Source organism: Diplotaxodon limnothrissa, linkage group LG5 (assembly GCF_057381915.1).
Source record: "Diplotaxodon limnothrissa isolate DT_005_m linkage group LG5, D_limnothrissa_male_GT1.1, whole genome shotgun sequence".
NCBI classification, from domain to species: Eukaryota; Metazoa; Chordata; class Actinopteri; order Cichliformes; family Cichlidae; genus Diplotaxodon; species Diplotaxodon limnothrissa.
The window spans coordinates 32,539,524-32,564,022 of NC_140600.1; the positions used below are offsets into that span (position 1 = coordinate 32,539,524).

General features: G+C 40.2%; 2 protein-coding genes across 6 annotated transcripts in view; both read left to right on the forward strand.

The window, feature by feature from the left end:
- ece1 (endothelin converting enzyme 1) overlaps window positions 1-2,558 on the forward strand; it is a 30,966-nt gene extending 28,408 nt beyond the window's left edge. For both annotated transcript variants that reach the window (XM_085353424.1, XM_085353422.1), the window contains 4 exons: window positions 139-206; window positions 279-469; window positions 904-999; window positions 1,674-2,558. In XM_085353424.1, coding sequence (XP_085209550.1) covers window positions 139-206; window positions 279-469; window positions 904-999; window positions 1,674-1,850 — 532 coding nt within the window. In that variant the 3' untranslated portion in view covers window positions 1,851-2,558. The remainder of the gene's footprint in view (window positions 1-138; window positions 207-278; window positions 470-903; window positions 1,000-1,673) is intronic.
- A 1,541-nt stretch (window positions 2,559-4,099) lies between these two features.
- The window catches only part of eif4g3a (eukaryotic translation initiation factor 4 gamma, 3a), a 69,120-nt gene continuing 48,720 nt past the window's right edge, over window positions 4,100-24,499 (forward strand). For 3 of the 4 annotated variants that reach the window (XM_085353428.1, XM_085353429.1, XM_085353431.1), the window contains exons 1-3: window positions 4,100-4,797; window positions 17,105-17,177; window positions 22,306-22,470. In XM_085353428.1, coding sequence (XP_085209554.1) covers window positions 4,622-4,797; window positions 17,105-17,177; window positions 22,306-22,470 — 414 coding nt within the window. In that variant the 5' untranslated portion in view covers window positions 4,100-4,621. The remainder of the gene's footprint in view (window positions 4,798-17,104; window positions 17,178-22,305; window positions 22,471-24,499) is intronic. The other variant, XM_085353430.1, reaches the window with a different exon arrangement.

Consider the following 24,499-nt stretch of genomic DNA (forward strand, 5'->3'; position numbering starts at 1 on the left):
GCCTCTGAGGTCTGAGTCATCATGGGTGATGATATCATAGGCGATCAAAAGATGTCAGTTTTGGCTTTAAATCATTGTCTGTGACTTAAAACTCAGCAAATCTGTTTAACAACCCTCTAAATTTTCTTTATTGTGTAGAGCTCTCAATTTTGGTGGAATTGGAGTTGTCATGGGCCATGAGCTGACTCACGCATTTGATGACCAAGGTAAAAAAATCTTAATTTGTATTTTCAGAGTGACTTAAACTTGACCAAAACTAATAATATTTGTATTCAAAGGCAGGGAGTATGATAAAGATGGAAACCTACGCCCTTGGTGGAAGAACTCTTCTGTTGAAGCTTTCAAGACGCAGACCCAGTGCATGGTGGAGCAGTATGGCAATTACAGCATCAACCAAGAGTCTCTGAATGGAAGACAAACGCTGGGAGAAAACATCGCTGACAACGGTGGACTCAAGGCTGCTTACAACGTCTGTCAGATAAGAAGCACGGCTCACCTTGAAACCTCATGAAATATTTAAATGTGCAGAAAGGGGCTTTCTGTGAGCAATGCTGGTATAAGACTGTATTTGGGTTATAACCAAGTTTTGACACATTGCATGCTTACAAGGTCAGACGAGCAGTGCACAGATTTGCCATTAAGCCCCTGTAGCAGTTTATCTCTCAGGCCTGCTGTGGGTCATATCATTAATCTGTATTGGAAAAAGGTTGTCTAGTTTACAGTGAAGCCTGGAAATGCAACAGGTGGCTATGAGTGGCCTTGTCAGCCTCTAGTTACTACTTCACATGCACACATTCTTTCCATGTAATGAAAGGTCATAAGCTGTGAGGCAGATGACCAAATGCTATAGAAGCAAAAGTGATGCCCTAGAAGTAAATTGAGGTGCTTCTTTTTGTTTTGAAGGCTTATTTAAACTGGATTAAAAAGAACGGTGAGGAGGCCACGCTGCCAGCGCTGGGAATGACGAACCATCAGCTGTTTTTTGTGGGGTTTGCCCAGGTTTGTACCAACCAACACTGCTTCTGCTTTAAAGCCTTAATACACATCTGGGGGTGTGCTTTGAGCTGTAAACTGTTCAGAATAACAATTTGTGGTTACCATCTTGGCTTGGTTCTCAGCGTTGCATTTACCACACTCAAAGGATACACAAGTTTGCCACACTTGTTCCTGTTTGTTTCTGACAGGCTCTAAGAAAGCTGGTATGTCACAGATCTCGATTGTATGCTTGTATGCAAAACCATGGCTGTAGGAAGACAACAAGACCTATTATAAGCTTTGTAGTGTAAAACTCTGTAATAAACACCAATGCTAAAACACTGCTATAAGATGGGTGGTGGAGGGGACAGGTTTGAATAGAGAGATTTTGATCTTAAAGTCTCTCAAGATATGCTGCTCAAAAATTAAAGGAACACTTAAATCACACACTGGATCTTGATGAATAAAATATGAAAGTTGGAAAGTACATACTAGTCTGTGGAACTGAAAATCACTCCAAAAATCAAAGTGGGAGACAAATCAAACTTTTTGGGCTTGTCTTGTTGTTGCCTCTCAAATGTACCTGTTGTCATGGTAATTTGCACCAAAGCAAATTATTCTCAACAGCTTTTTGAGTAACTCTGAAGGATTAGGTAGACAAATAACTCATCCTTGTCTCATCTCTGTTCCTCTCACAGGTATGGTGCTCTGTCAAGACACCTGAGAGCTCGCATGAGGGCGTTATGACAGATCCTCACAGTCCTCCGAGATTCAGGGTCATCGGCACAGTGTCAAATTCACGTGAATTCTCAAAGCACTTTGGATGCAAAGCAGATACTCCCATGAACCCAAATCACAAGTGTGAGCTTTGGTGATGCCTCGTTGATCACGGAGTTTAACAGGAGTGAAACTGACACTGGGGGTGGGGGTTGTTTAAGATGCCAACAAAGCCTCATGAGACTGGGATGCAGGTATCACTGAAAGTCCCCTTTTGCTACTTAGTGCTTATCAGGCTGTTTATCGGGACAAAATGTGGCTGCTGTGTTGGAAGGATTGCAATCTTCACTACTTCTATGCAAAGACTGTTTTAGCAAACTGCATTCCCCGAAATTGAGATTTAATGTCGCTTTATTTTGTTTTTGGTTTGTTTGAACGCTTTGAAAAACCACCTGATAGTTACGATGGAGGAACCACTCTTCTGGCTTCATATTTTCAAATGAGCAGATTAATGGGACTTTTTGTTACTTTCCACTGAGCTTTTATCTGCTGCTTTTATTGAATGTTATATTTAAAGTTTTTGTTCTTTTATACAAGTGAACCAGGAATTAAAATATTTTTTTTTGTTTATTTTTTTGTTTTTTTTAACCTGAGGAAAGTGCAGTTAACACTGTTTTGTTTTTTTTAAAGCCGTTAAGGGGTAAAAAAAATACTGTTTTAATGATGCAAGTGTTTGCCTTTTAACACTTAATATTCCAAAAATGTGTACAGTTTGGTCAGTGTCATTCAGAACTTGAGTAAGCAGAGCCACAATGTGCCATACCCATTTATACATTTTGTCACAAATTTTGTACATTAAAACCAAACTAGAAACATTTCCCTTGTTCAGTTTATTTGATTCATGCATCACTTTAATTCACAGGCAAGATTCTGACCTGACACACGGTGACCAGAGGCTCAGATTCTGCATACGTTTTGTTTGGGTCCAGTGGTCTTCCCTGGGCTAATTTTGGGTGTCATTTGACTTTTTGCAAAATGTTTTCTGCATCAGTTTCATTGAAATATCTATGAAAAGAGTTGGGCACAGGTGACACCTGCCAAATTCATAGACTAGAAGTTAATGCTGTAAGGTTCTTCCACTTTGGTGGGTGTTTTGTTTTTTTCTTTAGCAATACAATCCTCAAGTTGTTGTTCATTATCCCTCTTGACTAAACTTGATGATCTGGCTTTCTGTTATCTTCAGTTTGCCTTGATTCAGGTGTAATCTGAATTTCTGATATTGGGTTACTTTGTCTTTTACAGTAGTAGGTTATAGGTGTAAATGAATGTTGCCTGATCATAAATCAGATTTTTAAATGGCTCAGACATGTTCAAAACCTTTGTGCATTCAGAACATTTCATGTAGACCGGTTTTGATTTGTCAGAAGTACATAATATGATTAGACAAACTAGCAACAGTATGAGGGTGGAAATTGGCTCACAGCTTGAGGTTTTTGTTTTTTCTAAATGTTCTGGCTCCTTCATGGTTATTACCCTGCCTATGCGTGCAGGGTACTAGAGGATGAATGGATGTACAGCTGCTGCATATATCAATTTTTCTTAAGTCCTCTAATTTTATTGTTTTCACCACCTCCCAACTTAAGGTACTGCACTCAAGTCATTAACTACTGAAATTTTTCAATAAAATGTACTGCTATTCCTTTTAAGGTGATGCAAAATGTAGATTCCTCCTTGGACTATCTTAAAAGATCTTGGGCATCTGTTTTGTAAATGAATACATTGAATAAGGAAGGCAATAAATCTCAAATTGTTTTCCTTATGTCTCAGATTTTTAAGTGGGGGTAAAGGGTCTTTCACTGGCTCACTTTTAATAAAAGAAGAAAAAAATCAGTGCTGTGTTGTAATGCTGGTATTCCCAGGTCATAATGCACAAGTTTGGTCGATTTGGGTTGCATTTAGTCCCAGATTTGTTTGATATTCGTGCACTTAAAAGGGGTGAATTAGGAAAAATGAATTGGGATCTTTTAATTCATGATTAATTTCACTGGTCTTGCCTACTTGAGATCACATTGGGATGTGACTTATGAAGTAAATTAGTTGGGCATCCTTGATCTAAGGGAAATGCCTTGCGACTCAAACGCGAGAACGGTAGATGGCAGTGATAACACACAATTGTTAACGCACAGCGCTGGTACTTCAATAGCCGAATACGTAAGATGATTATTTTTGTCCATACAGAAACCTAATTTACTATAAACACCTGTGCAATCTCATTAAGTTATTTTAGTAGTAATAAAAGGAGCCGGGTTTGTTACAGTTAGCAGTTACAGTCGTGATGCGACCGTTATTAATTCTAATTTCAAACTGGATTTTAAAATAGTGAAAAACTGATTTGGAACACATTTGGGGAGCGTCAGCCACGCCGTTTTCGTGTTTTGGTTGAAGGTTAGTTGATTACCCGAGCGATTCCGTAACTGGCCGAGGATTGCCGAATCATCTGTCCTGCCCGGACTGCTGGAAGCGGCCGCAACGCCATGTTGGCGAAGTCTCTCATCTATGTGCGAAAAAAATGATAGAAAACACACTTGCCGAGAAGAAAAGGTAGATCGCCGAGGGAGGTTGAAGATCGCGGCGATTGTTTTTTTTTTTTAAACAGAAACGAACCGAGCCGGATCCGCAGAGGTTCCGGACGGGTGAGGGAGGCTAAACCTCCCACCGTCCCCATGAATAGCACCGCTGATCCTAACAGCGACTTTCCATGAAAAAAGACGTTTGTGTTGCTATTCGAGCTTCGTTATCCCAATTCGTTAAAGGGATTTTGGGGCCTGCTTCAAGAATCCGCAACGCTTGCTCTATGTATGCAGGCTAGGCGCTGTTTGCATCAGTATTTATTAAGATATTGTTTTTATTTGTTATTGATTTTTTTGCGATGAGTTTGCCACCGAAAGTGGTCCCCAAACCCGCCGCTGTCGCAGTTAGCGGACCTGGAAGTGGCCCCTCTCCGTCGAGCCAACTGCGGGCTACCCTGACCTCCGTGTCTCTGCCGCCGGGAGCCCCAACTGCTCCTCAGCCCGGCGCTGTTCAGCCACCCCAGTATCCTTTGACGTGGGTAACGCAGAAATTACTTGTGTTTTCATGCATAATTTTCCCCTGTGACTGTAGCACATACTGATGTTTAATTAGTGATTAATAGCAGAGGTTGGACGTGGGGATGATGGTTTCGTTTGGAGGGAGCTGGGAGGGGAGGGGACAATTACCTAGCTAACTGTGCTAACGTTAGCTCCCGAAGCCGGTTGTCAAAGCTAACGGGGGGAGTTGACGCCACACCACTGATTATCAGATATAACTGGCATGTTCCAGTAAAAGTGGTGGTACATGATAATGTTAAATAAAGAGGTACTATTAGGTACAGTAAAGCTTTATCACCGTATCTCAACACCGGTTACCGGCTTTGTTCAGCTTTGGTTGTTGACTAGCAAGGTGCAGTTATTGCACGGTGCCAGCTAGTTAATGCTAGCAAGTGCCCAAGTCCGTCAATGCAGCGTCGCAAAGCAGTGCAGCTTCCTGTGGCTTTATTATATGTAACGGAGCTAATGGTACTTGCCTAAGATTTAGGCCCGGCTTGTGGGAAATGGACACAGCTTCCAGTTTTACATTTACGTTTTGTTTATTTGTTCATCCGGAGAGGCCTGTCAGTGCCAGAGCTGAGCTGTGATGGTGACAGCCGTCAGAAAGATGCTCGCTTGTTTTAATGACCGTCTTGACTCTTATAATGAAGTCTGGTTTGGTATGATTACAGTCAGCTGAGAAATCTCTTTAAAATTCCTTCACAACCATTTCTGTTTGTTCTCCTGAGAATCTGTCTCCAAATATTTAGCAGGCACTGTGTAATTATATATAAAAAGTTTATAATAATAATTATTACGGCCTTGTGCTCTTACTCTCCTTTGGGTGTACTAGGGGATGGCCCAGTTTTAATCTCTACCCTCAATTTGGTGAAGTCATAGTGGTTATGTCAGCTTGTGTTTTATTTACAGCATGGTGTCAGTAGTGTGTGTGAGAGAGGATTAAGTTGATGTCTCCTGGCTGCCGGTGGCAGAGAGATGTATCTGTTTTGTGATCTGACAGCTTCTGCTGTGGCTTTGGGGTGTGATGGCTCAACCTGATTTCCTGCCTCCCACAGTCAGAGCCGCCCTGTGTTTATGACATCTGTAAGGGGCACCAGGTTGCTGGTTGTAGCAGGTGGTAGTATAAAGGTCCCTCTTGATTTGTTGCATGTTGTGATTTTTTTGATTTGTCTGTCAGTAAACCAAACACAACAGAAAAGATTAACATTCTCTTTATCTGCTGTTGCATGGCCTCTTTTGACTCTCAAGCTCTTTGTAATTGGTGCTGCATTTGCTTAACCTACTTTCAGGTGCATGATAGTGAGGGCCTACTGACTGAGTACAAAAATACACCACCTCCACTTATCCATTTTAAACATTGTTTAAGAAAGACAGATAACAGGAATCCACTTTTTGCATGTAATTGTAAGTTATGGTTATTAAAAATTAGCTTAACCATGCTGCCTTATTTGGTATGATGTGCTATTGCTGGTTACTTTATGAGATTATTTGAGATTAAACTTGTGGTAAAACTGACTTGAATTAATGTGATTTTTAGAGGGAAAAGATTTTATAATGTCCCTGTAGCTAGTTATGGCAACAAGATTAAACTGCCAGGACCTCTCCCTGAGTGGCGTCCACTTTGCACTGAACCCCAGTGGCTCCTCTGGATGGAAGGCTCATAGAAGGGTGGGTTCATGTGGCTCTTTCGGGCTGGGCCCACCAAAGGTCCTCTTATAGGCCTGATTCCTGCGTGGGGCCCCGGAATCCTGGGCAGGGCAAATGGCTTCACTGAATTCCTTTTCTTTAGTGGGGTTTTCTGAATCACACTTAATCTGGTCCCTCACCTAGGATAAGTTTGTCTAGGGAGGTCCTACTAGGGGCAAATAACTCATGACAACAAAGCTTCTGGGACCACTTGGGCATGGAGACCCCACCCGCACTCCCCTACATATCCCGTGACCCAGCACCATGGTAAGGTAGAGTAGAGCCCTTCACATAGATGAGCGGCAAATGAGATGGTTCAGGCACCTGACAAGGAGGCTGTCCTTGGCATCTTGGTGTTTTGGGTTTGTCCATATTAGGAGGAGACCCAGAGCCAACCTCAGGACACTCTTGAGAGATTACCTTGGTGTCTTCCTAGGAAGAACTGGCAGAGGTGACTGATAAGGGACACTACTATACTGTGACCCTATAACCCAGATCAGTGTCAGAAAATGGACAGGGTTCACAATGAGTATTACTTTCACTGAAATTCTGATCATTCCTTGTTCTTTTGTTATTGATTGATTAAAAAAAATGCCTGGTGTGGCACGTTAACAACTTTTCAGCTCTTAAGCAATAAAAAAGACGCTGTGGGCTCTCTTCAAAAGAGAAATAATCAGACCAATGATAAACAAATATTTTCAATTATTTTTGATTTAATTTAGTGAAGCATAAAATACACTTTAGTCTATCCAGAGAGCAGAAATGCAATTGTCAATTCACTTTGACAATGGACTATTTTTAAATACATCATACACAGCAGGAAGGTCCCACATGGTACAGATTTTTATTACTCTTTTGTAGTATTTTATACATGTTATCATTATTATTATTGTTATTGTAACCACTTAGTTTAGTGTTGGGCTCTAAAAACAACTTGGGTATATTCAGAAAAAGATTTTACACCTGTTGCCACTTCAAAGCCCTGTTTTCTTGTTGTTTTCCTACATATATGCTGCAGACAGGAAATACAATTTCTTTTGAAATATATAAGTGTCAAAGTCATGCTGGCTGATGTCATTCAGCAGGATAAACAAACTCAAGGAGATGAGTAAATGTTGGTTCCGATGTTTGACCGATGAATGTGGGTGTGTATTTGTTGATGGTGTAGGTTCAAGAGGTGATCACCTCGGTAGTTATCTTGGAGTCTGCATTCTGCAGTGGTTTTGTATTAAATTTTATCAGGAGGAAATAGCAGTCTAAATTAAACTGTATCTGCATCAAATTAGTGAAGTTAACAGTAAAATAAACCAAGCCAATTTCTTCTGGGCCTTCCCTGTTACTTCACAGATTCCTGTGAATACACTAGACTGTACAGCGTTTGAGTTTTATGTCTGTATGTAAACAGACCGTCTGAGTGTTGCCACTAGGCTGACCTCTCACTCTGTTGTGACCTCTAAGGTCAGGAGAGTGGGATCATATTACTCTCTGTCTGGCCTTGTGTGTGGCAATTTCTTCTTTGGCAAAGTTGGTGTGTGTCATTGTGGTTCCTGTGGGGGAACATGTGTGTGATGGGAGGGGGGAGGGGGGGGAGGGGGGGGGGGGGGCAGGGCAGTTTGTCTGTTCCTGGTTGCCAGAGAGACGCCAAGCGCATGCGTCTGCTGCTACACTTGCCAGACAATGGCACTGCTGCTTAGCATTCAGAGAGAGAGAGGCCAAGGTGGCGCTTCCCACCATCTGCCAACAAAGGGCCAGGTCACCCAGCCTGCCTCAGCCCCCCCTCATTTCCTTCCATCCCCCCTCAGCTCACCTCACCCCACTGCTGAGCCAGCTGAGAAAACTGAGGGTTTCTCCTTATTTTTTTGCCCCCTGATCTTTTTTGTTGGTTCCCCTATCTAACTCCACAATTTCTAGACTTGCTCCTTTTTGTCTTTAGAATTTTAATAGTTTTTAAAATAATCATTAGTGGTTGTGCCCTTAATATTAAAAAAAGAAGTGTCTTGAAAATTCCTGTAGAAGCCACTTGACTGCTATCTTTATATGCCTCTGGGAACTTATTTACTTAGTTATTTTGAAGCAGGATCTAAAATCAGCTGTTATTTCAGTGGTCAGCAGGAGATGAACACTGAACATGAAGATGATTGAGCGTGCGTCAAGGCTGCATACAAGATTTACTTTGTTTATCCCAAAGATGTGAAATACATGTTACAGCAGTCTGAACAGTGGAATATGACATTTACAAAGCTCATAAATACACAAAAGAAAGAAGCACAGGGTAAATTAAAAAAAAAAGAATTATAGGAGGTCATTTAAAAAGGTAAAAATAATACAATACAACTCAACTCAAAGAAGTCAAAACAAATATATACTGGTATGTGGTGTAAGGTAGTCCTGTAGTGTAGCTGAAATAGAGGGTGCTTCTGTGCCCAGTAACTCAGTGGTGTTGAAAGATTTTATGGCAAAAGTTCCTGGTGCACATCTGTCAATAATTGCAGAAAATAGCCTATATGCTAGAGTGTTGTTAGCTTTTTTTTTGTTATATGTTGTCTTTTCATAACACCTTTGCAGCATATCGACCTAACATGGTACCTACAGTTTAGCTATCTGCGATTTGTTCTGCGCTGGGAAGCGATCTGCTTACATCCTCTGTATTAGATCAGATCCTTTGACGTGTACCAATGTCTCAATAACCAGTTTTTAGGCAGTTGCAGTAATAGTGTTTGGTTGATGTAAAATTCTAAGGCACACTTGGACTTGCATCAACTATTGCAGTAAGTGGTGCAGAGGGTGATTATTTCAGTGACCCACTCTTTATATAGAGAATCAGTAGTATAATTTGATAAAAACCTGCTGAAAGGGTTTGCAGACTTTGCCCCAACAAGGTTTTTCCCCCCTGGGATTTGTATGTCTGTCACCATCTTTGCTGTTGCATAATCCTCCCATAAATTTCCAAGGATTCTTTGAGTGGCATGTCTCTCTCCTTTAATGTGGCCAGGCATGCAGTCACACTCAATGCTATGCACCTATGTAATGTATGTACCCAGCTGGTGGTTCTCACAGAACAGGAGTCCTGTATTTCAGGACAGGTGTGTGCAGCCTGCATGTGAAGATATTCTCATAAGCTCACTCACTGTGGGATGTTATAAATAAACTGCTGAGTTGTTATGAGCCAGCATTGAGGGCCGTTCTTTCCAAAGAGGGCGTGGCCTGTTGTAGAAGACGTCCTGTCAGTTCTCTCCCGGCATTACAATCTGAAGTGACATTTCCACATCATTGTGTATATTGTTTCTGTATTTACTTCTGCTAGAGCATTTCAGACACATCCTGGAATTAGTGGAAAACTGATATTTTCTTATCATGGACACACTGCTTTCAGCTGTTCTTATAATACTGTGCTTGGAGAGCCATCTCACCCACATGATGATGCTCTAAGGTCAGTGATGAAGTTGTTTATGTACTCCTGTCAGCAGGTAGTGCTATTACTTTTTCCATTAAAACTTAGATTTTTGTGTAGGTGCAATAATTTAGACTTTGCCCTACAATTGTACAAATTCAGTGCACTACAGCTAAATAATTGCTTAATTTGTGTGAAGTTGAGAAGGGTTTTTTCAGCGTGTAAGATCTGGGAAATTGTTGTTTGCTAAGCAGATTGAGTATTTGAGGACTATTTGGTAGCACTTTTTGTTTTAAGAGCCCAAATCATCCAGTTTTTATGGGTTACTTCTCTATGTTTCTTGCACATTGATTCTTATGAAAATTCATTACTGACAATAAAATTAATTAAAATACATCACATCAAACAAATTCGCATTTCCTCAATTTTCACAGAAAATAAGTGTTGCTGCAAATAAATGGTTACTTGGTAACAGTAAGTAAGGGCTGTAGTTTTTACCTTGGCAGCATTTTAGAGAGCTGCCTTTCCGCTTATATACAGTGTAGACGTACTGTTGAAAATTCCTCTTAAAACACAGCCTTGTCTTAAGCTTTAAAATTATTATTTAAAGTTTGAATGACAGCCTTGACCTTTGCAGATTTTATGTTAGGATCATATTACCTATATAAAAGGTGGATGTAGTTTCCATGTCTCAAAAGTGAAGCCAGTGCCAAACTGAAGTGTATTTTTTTTTTCATTGGCTAGCAGGAAGTGACTATTGTGGTTTCAAAAAGAAGCACCTTTTTGGAAGCCTATGGGAAAACTGCCCTTTGCTTCAATTGATCTGATGGCCTCAGACTTTACTGATAAGTGTATGTACTCAGTTGCAGCTTGTAAGGCTCATTGAATACAAAATAATATATTTCTTGGGGTCAATTGTTGTCCTCCAAAAGTTTTAAAAAGTAATTAAAGCTGAGGCAGGCCTCCTGCTTATGTCATTGACAAGTTGTTATCATATTAGTGTGCTTTGTCTCATCACTCAGTGTTCACATTCAGTTTTAAACACTAAAATGCTGACTGCATAAACCAATGCCATGCCAAGAAAACCACATCTGTCTTTTATTCTCAGTCTATCATGTAGTGCTAAGTTGTCAGCTAAAATTAGGGAGCTTGGTTTGTAAAGTGAATCCACAGATTTTGTGGGTGTATTGTATAGATACCTGCTATTTTAATTTTAATTAGGCACTCACCCAAATTGGAGAACACATTTCTTGGGCCATATTATTTGTTATATATTTGCAGTTCACCCTTGAGTTCACTAGCCCCAATAATGAATAATGTAAAGCTTTAATTTTAAGAGCAAGTTAATGAAAATTCACTCTTGAGACCAAAACCATTTTTTATACCAGGTTGTAAACATGCTTATTTTTGCCCCAACTGGCCATTCAAGGAACTGCATTTTTTAAGGTACATTGTGTAATGACTGACTCGTCAGTAAATATAAATAACTCTTTCTCCACCAGCATTACGTCAGTCCTCAGAAAGTGTCATGAGAACTAAGTGCTTTTAGTTGGTCAAATTCATAGTTGGTTGTAACTTACCTAATGTAAGTCTTTGAAAGGCATTATTTCTCATATAGGCACTCTGTTAGAAACCTAGCTTTTATATAAATGATGGTTAGAGCTACTGAGAGATGCTACACACTCATGATAGCCATTTGTCAATGGCAGTCCCACCTAAAAGCCCAATCACAGAGTAATTTTCTTGACTACTGTAATGCACTGTTTTTTGGAGTCAGCCAACGATCTCTTGCTCGTCTTCAGCTCATTCAAAATGCTGCTGCCCGCCTCTTAACTGGTACCCACAGCTATGAACATGTAACACCTATCCTGTCTTCTCTTCATTGGCTTCCTGTTCATCACAGAATTAATTTCAAAGTCCTAACACTGGTTTATAAATGCCTTAATGGTCTTGCTCCCCCATACCTTTCCAAGTTACTTCAGCCTTATATTCCTTCACGGACCCTCAGATCAGCTGACCAGCTGCTGTTGGTTGTCCCAAAATCAAGGCTTAAACGTAGAGGAGAACGAGCCTTTTCAGTTATGGCCCCAAAACTTTGGAATACGCTGCCTTTAAATATTAGACGGGCATCTTCGTTTCCTGTTTTTAAAATGCTTTCGAAAACACACCTTTTTTGGATAGCGTTCAGACTGGCTTGAGTTGATATGGTTTTTATGGGTTTTATTATGTTTTATGTGAGTGTTAGTGGTTGTATCTTGTGTTTTACCCTGTGTTACTGTACAGCACTTTGGGCAAACCTTTTGTTTTTAAACGTGCTATATAAATAAACTGGATTTGGATTTGACATCTTTTCATTTGGTGGTTGGTCACCAGTGGTCATTTTAAGCTTAGTAAGAAGCATCGCCCTTTATTGTATATACCATTCACTCATGGTTCAGTGAGTGGTATCAGTACCTCCAATTAGTTGTCTCTTTAAAGTTAAAGAAAGTTTTGCCTTATGTGCATTTGGTAGTTGCTGATGCATGTTACTGAATGTCAGTCACCTTCTCTTTATGCCCATTACCTCCCTCGCTTGCTACCTGCTACCACATAAATGTGATGTTTTGCTGAATAAAACTTGAAACTAGCTGACAAGAACAAAGGTAAAATTAAAATTTTATTGAGGTCACAAATAAAGGCAACCAACTGCCATTTTCTCATAGACTTATTTACTTTATTTTTAAACTAGATGAGCTTCTGGCCATTGGAAAAGAATGCATGTTTTAATGGTAGATCTGCATTGGCTTCACTTTTTTCCAGGCACGTTATGCTTTGTCCGTCTGTTTTGTTTTTCTCACAGTTTGTGGCTAGAAGTGAGAACTTTCCTGCCCGTTAATTTAAAATTTGTATCTTTATAAAGAAATACAATTTGTGTTTTAGAGATCCACAACCATAGCTGCTTAAGATATGGTTTGTTACAGTTGAATCCAAAAACCTACCACCTATTGTTCATACTGTAGTGAAAGAGCAGTCTCAGCAACAGCAGTGAGAGCTTTGTGAGCTTCGCTTTTATCCAAGTGTGTGTGTGTGTGTGTGTGTGTGTGTGTGGGGCCAGTGTGCCAGCAGGGAGGAGGGTTTGTATCTGCACCATCTGGGTCGTCTCCACTTGCTTCCTGTATGTCCACTTTGAGAAGGTACAGGAAGTACTCTGAAATTTGCAGGTAGTCTACGTCATTCAGACGAGCCTGTAGGACTATCATGTAATTTAACATTTTTGCCCAGCAGAATTTCCATGATGTTTATCAGTCATTGCACCACTCTCATTTCCATTAGACCCTCTCTTGCTTCTTTGTTTTGGATACTTGTCGCGATTTCTTGAAGTTGTTAACTTTATAGCTCTGATTCATTCATTTATTCAGGATTAGTTTTTTTGAGCCATATCATCCTCCTGATCAGACGTTTACTATGTGTAAAGCTGTATCTCCTCCTGTCTTCCCCTCTCTGCTTCTCGCACATTCAGCACTTAAGTGGCTTTCCAGTAAGCTAATGATGAAGCAGGGACCGCTGCAGCTTTTCCTTCTTAAATGAAGCTTATAGGTCACTGGAGGGGTCGAGGACAGGGAGTAGTGTTTGATGCTACTTTGGGATCTCAACACGAAAGATGTGTCTGTCTGTTTTAGACCAAAAATGTACCTCCCAATATAAGAAACTACACTTTCTTTTTTCCTTTTTCAGAATGAGCAACTTTTACGGCAAATGTTACTATCTCGTTATCGGTTTGTGATTATATATCCTCAAATATTTCTTGAATTTGTCCATGGGTCAAATGTGAATCCCCCCCCTTCTGATCAGCTTGATGTTATAGGTTATATTTCAGCAGCACTGGCACTCTCATTTTTGAACTGTAAGCCTTTAGATTGACATTGTGCTTGGCCTCCTTCCCAAAGCAGACAATTAATGGAGATTAAAAAAAAAGGCTAATGTCTAATTAGTGCAGTCATCTACTGATATGGTTATGCCTGATGCACACAGTAGAGCATGATTGCAAAGTGTCTGCATCCATCTGGTTGCTCGACCACCCGCATGGAGAGCTTGACATGAATGATGCACGATCACCTTGATATACCACTGCAGTATTAATTTTCTTCTACAGACTCAATAAACTTAAAATAAACCGCAAGAACTTTTAATATGGAAGGAAAACTAAGAATGTGTGAAACCACCATCATTTCTAGTTGCAGATCTAGTTGGAGGGCAGCTCAAGAGTTGGCAGTTCGTCTTGTAATCGGAAGGTTGCCGGGTCGAGCCCCGGCTCTGACAGTCTCGGTCATTGTGTCCTTGGGCAAGACACTTCACCCGTTGCCTACTGGTGGTGGTCAGAGGGCCCGGTGGCGCCAGTGTCCGGCAGCCTCGCCTCTGTCAGTGCGCCCCAGGGCGGCTGTGGCTACAATGTAGCTTGCCATCACCAGTGTGTGAATGTGTGTGAATGGGTGGATGACTGAATGTAGTGTAAAGTCCATAGGGACTAAGTAAAGCGCTATACAAATACAGGCCATTTACAATTTACAGATATAGAATTTGGCAAAACCAAAAACTTGGCCAGTTCTCTGATTAAATAAGTGTAATGGAGTATAATAATCAAACGCTCAAATTTACTCAAAACATAACAATTAAAAAGTGATCAAGCTTAAGAAATGACTAATGTTTTCCCAGCAGCAGGAAAACAGCATTTATTTATGTGTTGCCTTTCACAGAAAGAAGAGCTTTGCAGAAAGCAATTAAATGTTTTTAATTTGCATATTATCTTAAAAGAAAATGTATAAAATAAAAGCAGAATGAAATATACCATGGAAAACTTACTTTAAACTTATTATGAAGCAAACATGTAACAGGGTTAAGAGTAGCAGAATTAAAAGACCAAAGTATATATTTCATAAAAACTTGTGTGGCACAAAGCATGTTACAGAAAGGTATATCTTGGACTGACTGGCTGCAGGTGATTTCCTTCTCAGACAACAGAAATCTGCGTGCTGCCTTTGAGCCGTTTAAATAGTGACTCATTCTTAGAATTTGGCGACTGTGGTCGAAAGCTTAGACCTGCCAGTTTTTGGTTAGTTTTTTTTTTCTTTCTTACCAGGTGTATCTGCCTCGTCTTCCCCAGTTGTCTTTTTGTCCCTCCTTAGAAGGGTTTGGAATTAAAAGCTGCTTCCAAATTGTCTCTCAGGCTTGATGGTTTCCAACCTCATCAACTCCTTTTATCACTGCTGGCATGGCAATACTGGCAGATGAATTAATAACGTCAAACCTTTGCACACCTGAGTCACACATAATCTTTTCTACATTGTGGTCAGACTTGGAAAATCATACAGTTGCACTGACAGAAATCTTGAATCTGAAAGCAAACAATGTTGTAAGAAATGTGGCGTCACTGTTTTCAAATTTCCTTCTGGCTGTAATAGCGACATCCTTTAGATGCAGTTGATTGAAGATTTAGAAATGTGTGTCATTTGTGTCAGTCATAGACTGACACAAATGCCAACAAAAAAAGTGTTTGTTGGAGTAGTTAACACTAGGAAGCTTGGTTACCAGCCTATATTCATGAACTGTATGGGTGTGATGTAAAGACACTTCTAAGTTTAAAATCTCAACACAAAGGGAGGTTAAAAAAGAGTAACTTTGAACTAATTTTTTACTATTGCAACTTAGAAAATATTGATGTTAGTCACATTTCCTAGAACACTGAGTAATATCATTAAAAATGTAAGGACAAAAGATTCAGTTTCTGAGTATGGTGGTATAAAACGAAGAGATGCTCACGGGAGAAGCGTGACATATTTGCTTAAAAGTACTTTGTTTCATTTTCTGTGTATAGTTCGTATTTTTCGCCTACTTTCGAATGCTGCATTTCTTGGATGTTGCTTTTCTAGTTATCATGTGTAGTCTGCAAATCATTGAAGAAACCTGTCATGTGGGAAATGTTTGCTGTCTGGCTCTCAAAGCACCAATAAAAAGAAGGTGAAAACTGTAAATGCCATCTTCCACGTAGTTTTTGTACTCTTCCTCACATAGACTGTCAAATCATTGTGATGGGACTGAGCTTCTAATTACTCCTAACATCTTTGTATGTGTGTAGTGTGGGTGGGTGTGGGATTTTTTTTTTTTCTTCTTTTTTTTTTTTTTTGTCTTCCTTCTCCAAATTCCTCGGTAATGAAACTGATAATGCTTCCTGCTGTGCTTCCGTGTTTTGATTCGCAGCCTTCTCTTTAAATAATTCTTTTCACTCTGTCTTATCTCGTTACGAGTAGCAGTGCTGGCAGGGGTCCCAGAGAGATGACGGGCCCTGCAGGCAAGAGCAGGACTAAGGAAGGGAGTTTAGGGCAAAGGGAGGTGTGATTTGGGTGAAAGGAAGAAAGCCAGACGTTCGGTTTCCCTTAAATCATGTGATCAGCAGTGTGTGAGCCTGTCTGTCGCACACAACTGCCTGAGCAGGTTACTAAACACAGGCCTTCCCTTTTCTGTATGGATTTTACACATTCCCCCTTTTATCTCTTCTAACATCTCAGTGATGTCTTCATTTATTATATCTTTCTTAAGCTTTAAAGAAAGTGATCAAATACTCTGGTTTCACTGCAAACAATTATTAAACCCTCGAGTGTTATAGATTTTCTTTTGTGCTATGTTGTAGTTTTTGTTTAACCTCTTATTCTTCACACAGCTGAAGGTGAAGGGAATTAATATTAAATGTATTTTGCGCTGTGCTGCCAAATAGTTGTTTCAGTCCTCACTCTTGTGCTCCAGCTGCCCCCCAGCCTGAAGTAGCACAGAAATCCATTTCAGATTTTCCCTTTAACTCTTGCAAAATGGTGAAGGTACATAGTGTACTCTCAGAGATGGGGCATTTTAGGCGGGGTTTGTATGGTTGGAGGGGGGGGGATCCTTGAAATTGAGCTACAGGACATGGGGTCTGAGGGAAGCCCTCTGATGATCTGAATGTATTTAATTAAATTAAACTGCAGAACATTTTTCAGTGGATTTGTGTTTTTTTTGTTGTTTTTTTAACTCTTAAACATAACAGATCAGTTCTCTTTGCATGCTTTAATCAGCCATATTTAGACTCAGCAACACATCTTCTAAAATATGACAGGAATCTTACTTGTCTGTGACCTAGCAGGATGCCAGTTTTTATCTCCTGTTGCTTGAAGAACTTCCCTTAACATCCTCTTTCCAGAATCCCACGGGTTCAGCCATCACTGGACGAACGAATCTTCCCTACACAGCCTGGAGTCGCTGCAGTCTACAGCGTGAGTCACTGCATGCAGCCCCTCTTTTCAGACACTGTTACATTCATATCCACCTGTATATACTGTATGCTGCAGTGCATATGCAGGAAGGTTACACTTTAAGTAAAAACACACACTGAAGACTCTGATTTGTTGTACTGACTTTATGCTTTTGCACACACTTTTATTATGGTCACATAAGTCACACAAATTATTGCTTATTTTAATTTGGTTACTGAATTTAATGCGGTTGTGTACAACCATTCATTCATGAAGGTAAAACCTGAAAACATATAATAATTTTTTTGTAATATGGAATTATGTCATTCTATTTGTTATGTATTATGTCATTGTAATTTTGTGGTGTAGTGGTTAACACATGGAGGAGACGCAAAACCCGGCCTCAAAGCTCACAAGCTGCTATACTACTAGGATTGTGTCAAATTAACATGTGGATGCCTCTGCTATTGTGACCGCTTGGGGAAATAAAGGAACAGCTGAAAATACCATTATGTATCATAGTTGATAAGAGAAAATAATCATTCCATTCTGCTGATGTCAGTATGTTTTCATAAAAAATATTCTGTATTTGGTATTTATTGCCAAATTTTGGTGCCTTTAACCAGTGAGCTAGAAGAAGCAAACTGATGGCTGACCTCCTGGCCCCTCTGTGTGTTTTTACCAAAATGCTGTTTTCCTAGGTTTACACACCAACATTGGTATGGGTTGTTGGGAGTTTAAATCTGAAGCTTTACAGTTAACCCCGAAAACTAGTAAAATGTTCCAGGTATGTATTACAGGAAGAGAAAGACTTCCTGCTGACTCGGCACTCCTCTTTGCCTGTGAAATTAAAGTGAAAGTATTTAATATGTGCGGTAGCAAAAAAAGGGGGAAAAAAGATACTTAAAATTAAGGATGGACAGATCCAGAATTTTCCAGTTGCTGTACAATGTTGTTATCATGGCCTCAGCTCAATACCAGAGTTATTCACAGCCCAGTACCGCATTATTCAAGTTACTTGTACTAGTTGGCGTTTTTTCAGCTCGGTGTAAGAGCAGTAGGCTGCTTCATACTCCTGTCTTACAGTTGTACTCGTTTTTCCTCTTCCTGATGTCACTCTGTTTCACTTTGAGTGCAGAATGGAGCTGAATTCCTGTCGAACTGACAAGAACATGTCATACTAAAAACGTTCCAAAATGGACATAACATGAATGAGAGTCAGAAAGACAGACAGAGATAGCATTCCTCTCCTTGTTGTGTGAGCTTTGCAGTCATGTCCACTTACACGGCCTCAGTTTGCAGTTAAGTACAAAAGTGGAAAAGTTTTGTAAACACATGAAGAAAATCTGTTGCTGCTGCAGGCGTGAAGAACCTCCACACTGCTGCCTTTTGCTGTTAGCATCCTCATACTATTTATCTCCCAGCTTTATGTGGCACAGTAAACAATTTAAAGTTAAATTGAGTAGATTGGCTTGTTGTTACCCAAAGCTGTTCAGTAGGTTAATTTACCTGTCAGTTTGTCATTTTATAATGATGGTGCTACAACATCGCACAACATTATTTGTAGCAATAACAAAGAGAAGGCTTTATGCTGAAACGCAGCAGCAATTTCGTCAGCATGGTGACTGTAAACACTTTCTAACCAGAAATCTTTTTTACTCGTTTCGATGTTAAGAGTGCCCAAGACTATAATGGTGGAGATCCTGTTTGCTGTCAGTCCAGTGTTTGACATTAGGATTGTATGAAACTGGGCAATAATAATACAAACTGTGCAAACATGCATGTGTGCTTGTAATTTAAAAGAGCACATACGTGTAAGGAAATTCTTTTGTGATCAGATCTCAGCAGGCCTGATCTGCAGATTGGTTCCCTCAGGGTACCTCTGCCATTTACTGACTCCTTCAGGAATTAATTAACATTTTCTTCATCATATCTTTGTCATGATAATATTTACATAATTTGTAGTGCGTTTCTGTTGTCACATGCCTGGAGCATAAACATATGAGTTAGGAGGATTTGGTAGACAATTAGATTTGCCTGAACTTTAGAGGCTGCGTATTGCCTGGTAGTCGGTGACCAGCCACACCTACTGTGCCTCTCTAAAGACAAAATAAGCCCAGCGTAGCAATCTTAATGAGGCGAGCAGTTAGCAGAAAGAACAGAAACTGTGCCTATTGTGACACACCTTGTGAATGAACAGAATAGGAATAGTTTTTTTTGGTTTTCAGCTTAGATAAGAATGATGATTTTCCAAGTCTCCCTTTTTGTTTTTCATTGTGTTTCTGTTTTCAGCTTAATTTTTGTAAAATGTTAAACAGAAACACAAGTCACCAAAATACACCAACATCAGTGATAGAGTTGATGCATTAGGTATCTGAGATTTAAAAAAAATATCATATTATCTTGCATCTAGCATTGTGTATTAAAAAGTTCTTAAAAGTCACTTCTGTGGGTAGATTACTGGAGAATGTGGAGGAATCTAACTTTCATTCATATCAAGATATTTGATCTGTCGGTTCTTTCACAGAAAAAGAAAATAATAATTTGTTTCACAGATTTCAGATTTTGAAGCTCTTTCTTTGAGTTCTCTTTTAATTTGGTTGTTCTATAAACATGAAAGAAGAATAAACATGCACTTGTGCGCTTAACATTACCAGTATTGCTCTTGCTGAGCCAGATGGAGGACTGGGTCAAAACTTGGCCTCTTGCACTTGATGGAGGTGTATTATATCATTATGAGCAGCAGAGTTGCCAGTGCTCTGACCAGGACTACCTGCCCTGCTGTCAACAACCTTTATTGTACTTACAGTACAATTTTATTTTACTTTCACCTGTCCGCTCACCTCTTGCCCCCCTCGCCCACGTACTCAGTGAAACAGAGCAAACCCAGGAAGATTAGCGTGACCACAAATATCAGCAAAAAGCATTTTTGCTAGCCCTGCTCGATTCTACTAGAAATATAATCAATATGTGGCGAGCAGCGATTAGATTTGTTTGAGCGCTTTCTGAACTATTCAAGGCAAAACCAAACCACCTGTGCCTGTTGTGCAACACCTTGTGAATAAACAGAATAAAATTTTCTTTTTCCTTTTTTTTCTTCTTTTTTTTGGAAAATGCTTGAAAAATACTGCAGATCCAGGAGCAAGTGCTAGGCTGAAAATAGACAAAGAACTAATGTATAAAAATCAGCAGTGTTCGCTTGTTGCAGGCTGCAGGGTTTTGAATGTTTTTCTATGTTGTCGCATGATCTAGTCACATGACTGTTATGTCAAAACCAATTAATCAGCCTGATATTGATTTAACAATTTATATAAAGATAGTAGCCATTATAAAACGTGATGCTTTCCCCCCCCTGTAATTAATTCAGCTAAATATTGATGTCTCACATAGACTCAGTTTATCATTGATTTTTACATCATGCACTCATGCAGTTTTTAACATTGGATTTTCTTGAACTGTAAATATAATTCAACAGAAAATGGATCAATAAAAAGTGATCTGAACCAAACTTTGGCACAGCCGGGCAGGGAGTGAATTTAGGATTTTTTGGGTGGGGCAGCTAAGTGTAATGGTACATGCGTTGAATTTAAAACTCAAGACAGTGTGTCATCAATTAGAGAATCACTGTAAAAAACAAATGTGGCTCGATTATTCTTTCATCTCAATCTTGTTTTCATAAACTTTGAAAGCCGAAATGATCGCTGAAAATCAAATTTGATTAATCGCAGCACCCTCAAATAGATGTTAACGGATATTTAATGAAAGGAGGGCACATAAACAGGGTAAATAACAAAAAAGGGTTGTTGTTTTTTAACCTTTTGATTTATTAGGGGAAAATGTGTCTATTTTTACAGGGTCTGGCATTTAACAGTACGCTAGAATTGACCTTTTTTTCTGACACCACACTGAAGATGTTTCCTGCCCTGATAACATTTCTGAATTGTGGAAGGTACAGTAAGCAGCTGCACATTAGACGAGGAAATGCTGTGTGCTTGGAGATGGGCTGTTCAGCTGTGAGCTTTGTTTATTCTTTGCAACCTGACAACACTGAAAACATTGGAGGCTTTATGAGATTTTTCAAGCTCTCAAGAAAGTTTTTGGGGGGGTTAAAACTGCAACAATGATGACACTGGTGGAAATAAACGGCACTCGTTGCATGAAGCTGTTGCTCTGTATGGTGATAGTGGGGTTTACTCAGCCGCTCTTTCTTCTCTTCCCCCTCATGTACAGCCCCCATACAGTTGCTTACCTCCCCTCCCCCATCCCATCACACTGTATGTCCTCAGAGTCAGTCACTTGCCTGAAGCAATGCAGGCTCCTCCCCTGGTAACAGCAGCTAGATTAGTTGCTTTATCCCAGGTCATCTGAGGGAAGTGGGCCACACAGTGGAGATGCAGAGATACTATAGAGACTGTGCAGAGTATTGGCTATAAAGGTTACAAACATTTGAAGTTGAGAGTTTGTAATTTTAGTAGCAGAGTTTTTAAATCTCTCAACATAGAAAAGCAGCCCTTGTTAGAGGAGAAAAAAAGAGAAGAGGGAGGCTTGCCTAGCTTTCCATTTCCCCTCCTTGTCTGCTTACTGATTTCTTCCTGCAGTATCCTGTCTCATTCCCTGGTGTTTTCAGGCCTGCTGCAGCAACAAGCAGCACCTGCAGTGGGGCCAGCCCATAGCTACAGCTGCCAAGGCCCATCCTGCCACACCACAGAGAGCTGAATAAAAAATCTCAGCTTTGTCTGATACTGCTCACCGCCGGTACCCACCCTGAACCCTTCCCTGTGGCTCAAGCCTGTTTGACATGACTCACTTCTATCTGTTGCACAGAATATTCTCTATCTATCACAGATTATTTGACCCAGTTTTGCCATATGAGGCCCAGACATACTTGCACAGCAGGCTACAGAAGAGGCCGCAGTCGAGTTTTTAGCAAAGTGCAGCAGCCTTCAGCAGCCATGCATGTTTGAAGGTCTTCACCTCTGCATAAATACAGGGGCTAATCCTGCTGCTTGAGCGCTTAATTTACATCCCTCAGCAGGAGGGAGGACTAATGACCTGTGGAGCCCCGCCACTGCTGTTCCTCCTCTGCACCAGCCTGGCATAATATATCATTTTGTTTAAATCTTTAATTTTACTGCTTCATTTCATACAGGTGTCCAGGCATGGTCCTTCTTACCCTGCTCACGACATCACAAAGGGACACACTAATTTGCCGGGCACCCCGCCTGGTCATGCCCATTCCCCGGCGCTCTCTCAGGTATCAGTACCCACAGCTTCCCCATATCGCTACCCTAAGGGCTGGGAGGCAGGCGGAGGGGTGAGTTTGTCACTGTGACCGCCGTCATCCTCTCTGCATTTTCATGTTTATTGTGAAACGGGTTCAGTGTGTCCACATAGAACAACTATATTTCCACATTTGATGTGTGTTAAATTGTATTTATTTATTTTTTTTTATACCTGTAGACACCCTGTATTAGTTTTGGTCATGTTGCCTACACACTACCCTTTGTTCTTTTGTTCTCCTTTCTTACGTCAGCCTTCATTTTCATGTTTGTCACTTCTCTAATTTCACAACATTTCTAATGCAGCGCTAAGTCATGTGTGCATGAGTGTCTTCTTTTAATGAAATTCACATGATTACATGATGAACACCGCCACAAAATCTAAGAGAGCAGGTCTTGCGCACTGCTGCCTATAGGAAAACATCCATTCACTGTTTTCTACACACAGTACCTGCTTAATCTTGACAAGGGTTCCAAAGTTAGCAACCTCAGCATGGATCTGGCAAAAGGGAGATAAACAGTCCGGCCTGTTGATTTTTCCAGTCTCCTATAGGGCTTATGCGTACTTAGAAAGAATGTTTACTTGACCTGTAAGATTTTGTGAGAGAATTAGAACACAAACTCAACCTTATTATGAGAGTATTATTAAGTTATGTTGGATTAATTCACAGTTTTATACTGATAATTATGTTTAGAAGCTTAAATATTAGTTATTTGACATTTTGTCCCACTGGTCAAGTAAGCAGTATAAAAAGCAGTTCTATAAAATATTTGATTGTGTTGGGGGCTTGTTAAAGCGGATGTATTGTCCTAATTTCCAGCTCTATCTGTAGAGTAGATGCATTATTTGACAGGATTTATCTTATGGCGAACCTTAGTTCAGCTCCTCAATTCACCTTTTGTTTGAAAGCAGTTTTAGCTCCATCCCCTTTAAGCAAACTGTATTTTAATTGGCTGCCCAACACAAACAAAAGGTTTAAAAAGCTGGTGGGTGAGGCGAGATTAAGGGCATACCTTATGTCAGGGGTGTCAAACTCCAGGCCTCGAGGGCCGGTGTCCTGCAGGTTTTAGATCTCACCCTGGGTCAACACACCTGAAACAAATGATTAGTTCATTACCAGGCCTCTGCAGAACTTCAAAACATGTTGAGGAGGTAATTTAGTGATTTAAATCAGCTGTGTTGGATCAAGGACACATCTAAAACCTGCAGGACATCGGCCCTCGAGGCTTGGAGTTCGACACCTGTGCCTTATGTGGATCGCATCGTTTGACACTTTGGTCAGTACTCTATTTGTATGACAGGAAGGAAAACAAAAAGCAAATAAATCCCCTTTAAATCGAGATATGCATGTGTGTATGAATCCATATATGCCATGATCACAGTAGACATACTGTGACCGATTTTATATTTGAGATTTAGGCATGGGATAAATATTGGGTAGAAATCCAGCAAGGACGCTTTCCTCTCTGTCTGTAACTACAGTAAAATCCTAACCCGTTTGATGGAGATTGGGTGAGGCTATGACAGAATTTACAAGGGCAAAGCAGAAATAAATCAGAGTTGAGCATTATGAGAAGATTCACACGCTTGTCGCTTTTTAGTTAGGTACTGCATCCAGGTGCTTCCTCTTTTCATTTTGAAAAACACCTAGATGTATACAGGTAACTTTGTGAAAGGTCAGTCTATTAATCACAAAGACATAAACAACATCAGTGACACTGCTGCTGCCTTGCTGCTTTCACTTTAAAGCATGTTGACTCTGTGACTGAGCTTCTCTGGAAGAATGTGACAATGCTTGCAAGGAATCCAGTTCTTCCTTTTTACCGTGGTAAACTAATGGCCCACTGCCTCACCCTAAAGCAGCTCTAGTCATTCACCAGCCTTTCTATAAATAGTTTTGTCAGCCAACACAAACTTAAATTATCACCATCACACCAGCAGCACGATGAAGAAGAGTACGCAGATCTGCTTAAACCCACCTCTGCTTAGCTCCACTGCACACTAGATGAAAAATAAAGGAACACAGGATTTGCAGTCCTTGGGGGTACCAATTATCTTTGCAC